The 10,040-nt window shown below is 47.8% G+C and overlaps 1 protein-coding gene across 1 annotated transcript; it reads right to left on the bottom strand.

The window, feature by feature from the left end:
• Positions 1–3,679: 3,679 nt before the first annotated feature.
• LOC102843236 (histone H3.3-like) lies at positions 3,680–5,247 on the bottom strand. Its single transcript, XM_006886204.1, has 3 exons — positions 5,108–5,247; positions 4,483–4,636; positions 3,680–4,391 (listed from the first exon to the last, which is right to left on the bottom strand). Exons 1-3 carry the CDS (start codon positions 5,233–5,235, stop codon positions 4,263–4,265), a joined length of 411 nt encoding a protein of 136 aa, XP_006886266.1. The 5' UTR covers positions 5,236–5,247; the 3' UTR covers positions 3,680–4,262.
• Between the last annotated feature and the right edge of the window lie 4,793 nt (positions 5,248–10,040).

The raw sequence follows: 10,040 nt of genomic DNA, 5'->3' as shown, positions 1-10,040 counted from the left end.
TGTGTGTGTGTGTGTGTGTGTGTGTGTGTGTGTGTAGGAAGGCCATTTGCCCTAAACCTGAATTCCCATGGTCTTTCCCCCAGATTCCCTCTTGTCCTTCATATGTGGTGAGAGAGATTAACTTCTCTCTGGAGTTATAGGTTAAGAGCAGAGGACTGAGGGGGACATGGCCTGCATGGTAAATGGGTGCTGACAAAAGGGTGCCCACTCTCGGCTAGTCCTGGGAATCTTCCACTACAATGCACATGCTTCCAGAACTGTTGTTTCTCGAACACCCCCGATCCTGGCTGCCCATCCACGTCCTCCAACACCCTTTCAAGATGTTTGGGCTCAGCTTCTCCAGGATCCACCACCTCCCTGCAGCCCCTCGCCTAAGTAGGATGTGTGGCTGGAGTAGCTCTTGATTTCCCCGTGGTTGGGTCATGGGGAGTTGGGAGGACGGGATCAGTTCTCCAGAACAGCAGGCTAAGAAGTGTTTGGTCAAAGCCAGGTGGGGCCTGGATGGGCTGTCATCTGACACATGGGGAACCTCACCAACTCTTTTATTTGGAGAAATGTTGGTGCTCAGGTGAGATCAACTACTGGGGCTGCAGCCACCTTGTGGGAAGCAGGTGCTCATCGGCCCCGCCACTTCGCAGGGTTCTTCCAGAACCTAACTTCCCAGCTGCACTTGCATCCAGGGCTGCAGAAGGCCCACCACCTTCCTCACTTCCCAGATGTGCTCATGATGAGATCATGTGACAGCCACCTGGTCCAAGAGGACATTGGCAGCTCCCCTTGTGGGGCTGCTGTGGGATTTGATTAACAGCCTGGTTGGGAATCTGGCCCTTTCTCCCTGGGAGGAACCTTAAGGCTGGACATTGGGGAAGTTGGTGGCCAGATGCCAAGCCCAAGTGGCTTGAGAATCCAGGCTGATGTCATTGGTGAGACCAGGGTATCTCCGAGGAATGCCAACAGGGGTCACGACTACCATTTCCCCGCCTTGCTGCAGGTCTTGAATCAGAGCCCGGGGCAGGTCACTTCTAGTAGAGGCAGCTACGGCCACTGGGGTGGCATTGGTATCCAGGTGGACGATCACCCCAGTGAGACAAGAGCTGGCAGAAACTAATCTGCAGGGAAGGTCCTGGTCCCAGGCCACGGCTCTCCTGTCCCTGGACTCTCATTCAGTAGACTCCAGAAAAAACTCAGAGGAATGCCGTCAGCCTTCTGTTGCCCTGCCTGAAGGTAGTCAGGACAAAGCAAACTGCTGCAGACCCCAGCTGAGGACAGGAGCCCTCCCGTGGAGGGGGCAAATGGGGACTCCAGCAGAGACCACTGTTGGAAAAGCAGAGAAACCAGCTAAGAAAACAAATGCTGCCAGCCAACAGCTTGGAGCTGTCAGATGTGGCAGTATGGGAGTCTCCTAGGTATTCTCTCCTAGGCTGCTGGTCGGCCATAGGTGGACCAGGTAACTTGGCCAAGATTAGTGTTTTGTTTTTATTTGTGTGAGTATACTGTCAAATCAGATCTGACTGGTACAGGAGGAGATTGTCCCTCCTTCTCCAGCAGAGCATCTGGTGGATTCGAACCGTGCCTCTGGGATTGTAGTTGCAGCTCCTTGCCACTAGGCCACCAGGGCTCCCCTAAGATTAGTGTTTTGACACACACAACCCTCAAGTATGAACATATTCCAAGGCATTTCCTTTGCCAGCGCACTGACCACCCCAATTTCTACCATTGGTTAACCTCCTGTAAGTGGACGAGTCCTTGGGTTATCTCCATCCAAAGAAACACAAAGCCTAACAGCTAACTTGAGGTCACGCACTTCCCATGAGGTTCCAAGGTCTCTTATTCAGAAAGCCCAACTGGCCCCCATCCTACACTGAGTGATAGGTGTTATTAATACTCACAAGAGACATTACTCTGGGCCAAAAGTCACTTTCCTAAGGCTCCACATCCATCTCATGGAATTCCCCTACCCTTCTGGAATGAGGATGGCAAAGCCCTCCATTTCCCCACAGGAAATTGACACTCAAGTTGTCATTTAAATGAAAACCATTAACAAGATGACCAAGTCTAACTTCAACTTTATTTTTGTCTCATCCATCAAGAGCACAGGGTACCTTCATCAGCTTCAACTTTGACCATTCTCCTTACAGACTGTTCAATCATCCTTACCCAGTGATCATCTGTGTGGGCACGGTTTCCAGAACCAAACACCATCTTTGCCTTTATTTGTTCAATCAAGTGTGGAAACCAAAATGCACTTTAGCAAATTTTAAAATCCAAGAGGTTGCAGATTGAGGACTGGGGGGGAAACACACACCCAACAACAGTGCCACCTTCCCTGGCCCTGGGTGGTTAACTGCCAACACCCAGGATGTCTCCTCCAGAAGCAAAACATGAGGAAATAGGCAGCTTGGCCTTTGTTCCAGAGCCTGCTTAAGACCTTCTAGTGAAGTGTCTAAAAGCCCAGCATATGGCACCAACTAAGGTGCTTGTGAAGTCAGTAAAACCTCTCCACTTTCACACCAGTGCATCTCCCAAAGATACTTAAATGTGAAACCAATCCAAATGTTTTTTTAAAAAAAATGTTATTTTAACAAGGCAAAACTTTCTAACCTAACAGCTTTGGATGTAGAAGCCATCACTGGTTATGGGAACTGGTTTTGTTCTGAAATAGTGGCTTAGCCCAACAATGAATTCCATGCCTGTGTTAAAATGACTTGCTGTATAGATTCCTATAAACGTGCAGTAAAAAGAGGTTCATGGAACAAGACCCAAAATTGAGTTCTAAAATCACAAAGTGTTTATCTCTTTTCCTATGTTGCACCTTTGACGTGATTAAAATTTAGTCTTTGAAAATATAGGTGGGGGAGGAGAACCCATGTCTTAGTGCACAATGCAAATATGGCCAGTAGTGATAGCATTTTTTATAGCTTAAAGACTTAGATGGGATTAATTTTCATGCTTTCTACATTTTTATAAACAAAACTGTCTAAACAAGCTAAAGCCAAAATACAATTTTAGATACACAAAGAGCCTACATGATGTTTTAAAGCTCTGTACAATTTTGAATTTTGACACTTAGCTGGATAAATAAGTTTATTGTTAAATTTAGTCAATACACATAATTGGCCTAAAAACTTCACAAGGATAGTTTGGAAACCACTTGGAGGCCACCTCTACAAATCTAATTTTCCTAGGACAGCTGGAACCTGACACCATCACTGGCAGAGTGCTCCTCCCCCACAGCAAATTTACTTTTAAGTATTATCAGAGTACCAACTCCACAAAAAAAAAAAACAAACAAAAAACCCCAAAAACAAAAACCCCAACCAAAAAAGAAACCACACAAAGCCAAAAGTTCAGTATCAGTTCCTCTTAACAGAGGAGAAAAACCCAAATTATGAGATCAACCACAAAACAAAGCGCTGCACTAACTAGTTCTGAAAAGTAGTAACAGATGCTGCTGGTGTCAACAGTTGCTATTTTATCTCTAGAGCCCTTACAAATACCCGCCCCCCCCAATTAGTGTCTGCTATCAGCTACAGGGTTAGTAGTTTACATGTGGTAGAATGAGGACTTAGGCAAGGTCTAATGCGTCCTAGCATTTTACTATGAAGTGCAGCCTAGTTAAGAGGCAAACCAACTGGGACTCTAAATTACACACACCTCAATGACAAGACTCCCCACCACATGTCAATGTAAAACATTTAATTTAAAAATGTTGACACTACAATATATAAAATAGCTATTATAAATGCACATAGTGTATTTCTATAGCTGCCAGGTTTACTTTTTTTTCTTTTTTCTTTTTTTAGGAAACTGTAAGTTACACTGTGGTTAAGACTTGGATCGTCACCCTTGAAAAAGCCTACATTCTATCACAGTGATGTATGGTCAGACTTAACAGCCCCAATTGTTCAACACTTGGATCAAGTCATAACCAGTTTTATTGCAAAAGGACCCTGTACACAGATATCAACTCTAGTACCTTAATAGCTACCCAACAAGTCATTAACATACAGAAACATGCATCATGAGAAGCAGGAAGTATCACCCATCCCTTCTGCAGGTCGGCACCTGTCACTCCTGAGCGACAGGGCCCACATCACTGAGGTCTGTCAACAGTCACTTTTCCCATTCATCCTGAGTGAAAGATGGAATGACTTAAGTACAAATGCAACATATTATAAACAATTTCTTACCAAAAAAGTCACAAATTAAACCAAAGTATTTTACAGAATTTACTACAAAACACCATAAAAACCGCCGTTCACTTAAGCTCTCTCCCCCCGTATCCGGCGAGCCAACTGGATGTCTTTGGGCATGATGGTGACTCTCTTGGCGTGGATGGCACACAGGTTGGTGTCCTCAAACAGGCCCACCAGGTACGCCTCGCTGGCCTCCTGCGGAAAGAGCGGAGGCCGTGGTGACACTGCATCCGGGGTCCAGGCCGGCCAGGGTCCCCCTTCCCCGCGCCCGGGCCGCCCGCCTCACCTGCAGGGCGCCGATGGCCGCGCTCTGGAACCTCAAGTCCGTCTTGAAGTCCTGCGCGATCTCCCGCACCAGCCGCTGGAAGGGCAGCTTCCGGATCAGCAGCTCCGTGGACTTCTGGTAACGGCGGATCTCGCGCAGCGCCACGGTCCCGGGCCTGCAACCGGCCGGCGTCAGCCACAGGGTCACCCCGGGACAGATGCACCCCCCCCCACAACATGCCCGTGCCCCTCCAAAGACGGGCCCCGATCGAACCCCCCCCCCGACAGATGCCCCCAAGACACCCGCGCGCCCCTTCTCTCCGCCTGCGATGCCCCCAGCTATGGCTGCACCGGCCCCTCCCCCCAGCGGTACCCCGAGTGAGTTCCCTCCCCCGGGCTGATACACGCGCCCCCCCCAGATGGTACCGGCGCGCGCGCCCCCCCTCCCAGGGATGCCCCCCCGGGTGCTGCCCCCCCGATGTTGCGCGCGCGGTCCCCCCTCCCAGGGATGCCCCCCCAGTGTTGCCCCCCGATGCTGCCCGCGCGGCTCCCCCAGCGATGCCCCCCCGCCGGGTGCTGCCCCCGGATGTTCCCGGCGCGGCCCCCCCAGCGATGCCGCCCCCCCGATGCTGCCCGCGCGCGCCCACCTGTAACGATGCGGCTTCTTCACCCCGCCGGTGGACGGAGCGCTCTTCCTGGCCGCCTTGGTGGCCAGCTGTTTGCGGGGAGCTTTCCCCCCGGTGGATTTCCGCGCAGTCTGCTTGGTTCGGGCCATTTTTCACCTGGACGACAGCGCGGGCGTCAGGCTGCGCCCCCGCCCGCCCTCCAGGGGTCCCGGCCGGTGCCCGCCCGCCCCACCTCGCGGCGGCAGATGGCCGAGGCCGCCGCCTCCTCCCCCCTCCCCTAGTGACTCAGGCTGCGCGGCTCGGCGGCCTCCCCCGGGAGGAGGGGCGCGGGGAGGAGTCACTTCCCTCCCTCGACGGGCGGAGGCGCGGGCCCAGCGCCGGGACAGGGCGGAGGCGCAGGCCGGACCCGGAACCTCCCGGGGAAGCCGGGCCGGCTCGACGCCAGGAGCCCCCGCCGCCCCCTCCGCCCGCCGTCACCCGGCTCGGAGCCGCGGAGGTGGCCACGGGAGATGGGGCCGCGAGCCACGGGACTCCCCGCCATCGCTTACCAAAATCTGAGATCTCAAGCCGCTTCTCGGACCTCCGCGTCGCTCCGGCCGCTGGGGAAAGAGCCGCAATCCCCAAGCAAGAGGGTGACACCAACCCTACCAAAGACCAAACCGCTCTGCGCTTCTAGCGCCCCCGACGCCGCCGATTTTATACCCACGCTTCACGCTGCGTCTATGCGTCATAGGAGACTCATTTGCATACACCAACGACTTTTTCTATTGGCCAACGCGTTTGCCGACGCGCTGACATCTCCCTACACAAAGGCCGTGCTTCGGCCCTGTTCCCTGATTGGTAGAAATCCAGACCGATGATTGGCTGTTAAAGTGGCCTGGTGATTGGACAGATGCAAACAGAAATGGACGAATCAGAGTTTAGCACAAGCGGCTCCTCTGATTGGATAAAATGGAGCTATGTTTGGATCCTACCTTTGGTTCCAAAGCTCTACAATAGAAAGTCAATGCAAATGAATTGCATTGGTCCCAAGCAGAACTTAACAGTCCAGCAGAGTAGACAGAGACTAAGCTTCTTGACATCAAAGTAGGGCAATGTAGAAAGTGTATTTTAATGAAATTTTTTTATAAATATTTTCCAGTAGGAAGTAAAATGTATATTTCTTTTCATAACATTTTGATAGGTAATTTGTTTGTAGTATAAATGAGAATTAAAATTTGGTCAATAATATATTACCAAGCATTTTCACCAAAAAGCAGTTCTTTTGATGTTAGGGTGAGAAAAGTAAATAATAGGTACAAAAAGAATTAATTCCAACAATTGACTTTATAAGTACTGTTTTGTGTGTTTTTAGGCTATGTTGCAAAATATTTTTTGATCTTAGTAACCCTTATAGTTAAACAAGAAGTAACTTGCTAAGTACCATGTTTCTCTAATTATGTAATTCAACTGAATACAATTACTAGCCTTTACTATCACAGCATTTGTATCTACATAAGGAGTAAATGAAATAATTAAACATGTGCCTTTATGTTTAATACTCTGTACTGGCAGACATTACATTACTTCTGAAGAAACACGATGACTGTACAAAATGTTAATCTCTATTTTTGCCTAAAGAAATATCTAAGAAGGATCAAAACATAGTACTTAACAGGCTTAAGGTTAAGGATAGCAAAGCAAAGGCCAGAAAATTGAAATAGAGCCTTGGGCATTCTATTGCATAAATCCTATTTGGGATTCACCAATTATTCTATATTAAAGTTAAATAAAGAGCCAGGTGCATTTAGATGTCAACTCAGAAAATCACTGCATATAAAAAAAATAATATTTTCTCATTCTCTCAAAGGTCCTGTATCAATTGAGGCACATACAAGGTATGACAGATATGGAATGTAAATTGGCCAGCACTTGGAGGGAGGGGCAGCCACTGAGTCTCTGTAATCTATCCCAGATTCCACCCCCAGTTGTGAGAGATTAGGCATCAAGTGGAAATGCATTTGAGAGACCGCCTAGGTCAAGGAAGGAGGTCTGGTGGCAAAATGAGTTAAGTGTGGGCTGCTAACCAAAAGGTTGTGATTAAACCCATCAGAAGTTCCATGGAAGAAAGCTAAAACAGTATTCTCTCATAAAAATTCATGGGTAGCTACAGAAACCCAGTGGAGGAAGCTTTCTACTCTGTTCTGTAGGGTCTTATGGGTGGGAAGCAACTTGACAGCAGTGGATTATGGGTCAAAGTTGACTTCTTTCAAGAGAAGCTGGAGGAAAATGTTAGATCCATTTTAATCAGTGAAAACAAGGAAGTAGTAATTTAAGTTTCATGGTGTGTCATGTGCTAAGTAAAAGATTAATGGGCCTGACTTGTATTTTTGAACGGATGCTATGGTGTCCATGTCATTGGTAGGTTTCTCATGGTGACCCTCTGTACAGCAGAGCTAAACCCTGCCCAATCCAGCTGTCTTCCTAATCTCTGCCACCTTTGAACCCACCGTTATAGTCACTGTGTCAGTCTACCTCATTAAGAATCTTTGTCTCTCAATGACCCTCCAACCTTTCCAAGCATGATATCTTTCACCAGGGATTGGCTCCCCAGATAATGTATCCAAAATCTCAACATCCTTGCTCCTTTTTTGCATGTATAATTTGAGTGAAAGATTGCAAAGCAAATTGGTTTTGGGTTTGTTTTTTTTTCACATGAAGACAGTTTTATAACTTTATTTGACAATCAGCTCTTAGTTTTCATCCACAGATTTTTGAAAGTGGTGACAGGTACGTAGGTAACCAGTGTATCCAGCTCGTTTGGGGAATCTTCATCCTCATTACGTTTTCTGGACACCTGTACACGGATGCGGTATGGGACATTTCTTATTCCTTTGGCCCAGACAGCTTTGTTAAGCCTGGTGTCAATGCGAACATCTGGTGTTCCCATCTCCTTCATGGCGAATTTCCAGATCTCCTTTAGGGCCCGAGGAGCACGCTTCTTTTTTTTTTTTTATTTTATTATTTTGTGTGAGTGTACCGTCAAATCAGATCTGACTGGTACAGGAGGAGATTGTCCCTCCTTCCCCGGCAGAGCATCTGGTGGCTTCGAACCGTGTGCCTCTGGGATTGTAGTTGCAGCTCCTTACCACTAGGCCATCAGAGCTCCCCAGGAGCACGCTTCTTAAATCCCACTCCGTGGATGCGCTTGTGAATGTTGATGGTGGCCTCTCTGGTCACCACTTCATTGATGGCAGAACGGCCTTTCTTCTTCTCACCAACCTTCTTTGCAGGGGCCATCGCTCCGGAACCAGGCTGCAAATTGTTTTTTTTTTATAAACCATTCATATACATGTTGTTTTATAACATTAACTACAACACCAGCAGTATAACCATAACCACATTTCTCCATTATTTCCTGTTAATGTTGTTGTCTTTAAGTGCCGTGGAGTCACTTGTAACAACCCTATGTGCAACAGCTCTGAAGCCTGCTCTATCTTGAGCCAACCTCATTGTCTCTGACACACCTACCCCACCCTCCTTGCCCCAGTCACTGAATCAATCCATCTCATGCAGGGTAATACGCATCACCATTAACCCTCTAGGGTATCTTTTCCCGCTCTCTGGGTTTTATTCTTGGGAAGTGCTGCTCTTGTAACCCTGTATAGTTAACTACCCTAAGGAGTGAGTGCCTGCCTGATATTATTGGTCACATTAGAGGCTTATCTAGGGAGCTCAGGTGGCCTAATGGATAAAGAGTTGTGATGTCAACCAAAAGATGAGAGATTTGAATTCACCAACTGATCTGGGGGTGAAGAGAGGGGGGCAATCTCCTCCCATATAATGTACAGCCTCTGAAAACCTGCTGGAGGGTCAACTATGGGTTGGTTCCCACTCATGGAATGAGGAGAGAGTGATAAGTTATCTATTCTTTGTTGGAAAATGGAACCATTGGGGTGAATTTTGCTTGAAGTATCATTTCTTTTTTTTTTATTTTATTTTATTATTTTTGTGTGCATGTACCATCAAATCAGATCTGACTGGTACAGGAGGAGATTGCTCCTCATTCCCCGGCAGAGCATCTGGTGGATTCGAACCGTGCACCTCCGGGATTGTAGTTGCAGCTTCTTGCCACTAGGCCACCAGAGCTCCCCTTGAAGTATCATTTCTAAGGGTCATGTCTTTTAAGACAAATTTGTTTGTTCTTTTGGCTGTCGTCAGTGTATTCAACATACTTTGACGACACCACAATTCAAAGGGATCAATTCTTCGATCTTCCTTACTCATTGTCCAATTTTCACATGTGTATGATGTGATTGAAAATACCATGGCTTGCGTCAGATGCACCTTATTATCCAAGCCCTGACTGAGGCCCGTGGGTGGTGGGTGTCAGGTGTTTCGGCTGGACTGCGATTTCAGTGCTGACCACAGGTAAGCTGAGAAGAAATGGAAAAGCACCTATGGTAGAAATCAATCTCTTCTCTGCTAACTAGTTCTTCTCTAGTTTAACACATGTGATAAGCATTTTCTTATCACATCCCTAAACTTTCATGTGATAATTTAATCAACTTTCATTGCTGCTTTCTGTTGAAAGGGGTAGGGGACAAAAAAAAGCTTTCTACTTCATGTCAAGAAAAGAAACCAAGACGGAAGGTCTTGACTTGTTCTCAAAGCCCAAGGTTCTGTCAAACTAAGCGAGGGTTGTTCAGATCCCACGTCAAAGGCTGTCAGATGCAATGGGATGCCATCAGTGACACACTGTCATCCACTGCTCAACAACTAGGAGCAAGAATGGACCCCAAAGGGAGCTCTGGTGGCCTAGTGGCAAGAAGCTGCGCTGCAGTCCCAAAGGCATGCAGTTCGAATCCACCTTCCGGATAAGGAGGGGCAATCTCCTCCTGTGCCAGTCGGATCTGATTCAACGGCATGCAACAAGGGGAGAGGGGAAAGAATGGATCCCTCAATTAACATTCCA

The sequence above is a fragment of the Elephantulus edwardii genome, unplaced genomic scaffold (genome assembly GCF_000299155.1).
Source record: "Elephantulus edwardii isolate Elephantulus edwardi_28Jun2011 unplaced genomic scaffold, EleEdw1.0 scaffold00048, whole genome shotgun sequence".
Lineage (NCBI taxonomy): Eukaryota > Metazoa > Chordata > Mammalia > Macroscelidea > Macroscelididae > Elephantulus > Elephantulus edwardii.
Note: the sequence above shows the minus strand (reverse complement) of the source record. Positions and strands in the feature narration are given on the sequence as shown.

Excerpts from the sequence above, each read along its gene's own strand:
- LOC102843236 (XM_006886204.1), bottom strand. The coding sequence starts at position 5,235 with ATGGCCCGAACCAAGCAGACTGCGCGGAAATCCACCGGGGGGAAAGCT. Across the intron at positions 4,637-5,107 it reads AAGAAGCCGCATCGTTACAG|GCCCGGGACCGTGGCGCTGC; the intron begins GTGGGCGCGCGC and ends GGCCGGTTGCAG. Across the intron at positions 4,392-4,482 it reads CGGCCATCGGCGCCCTGCAG|GAGGCCAGCGAGGCGTACCT; the intron begins GTGAGGCGGGCG and ends CTCTTTCCGCAG.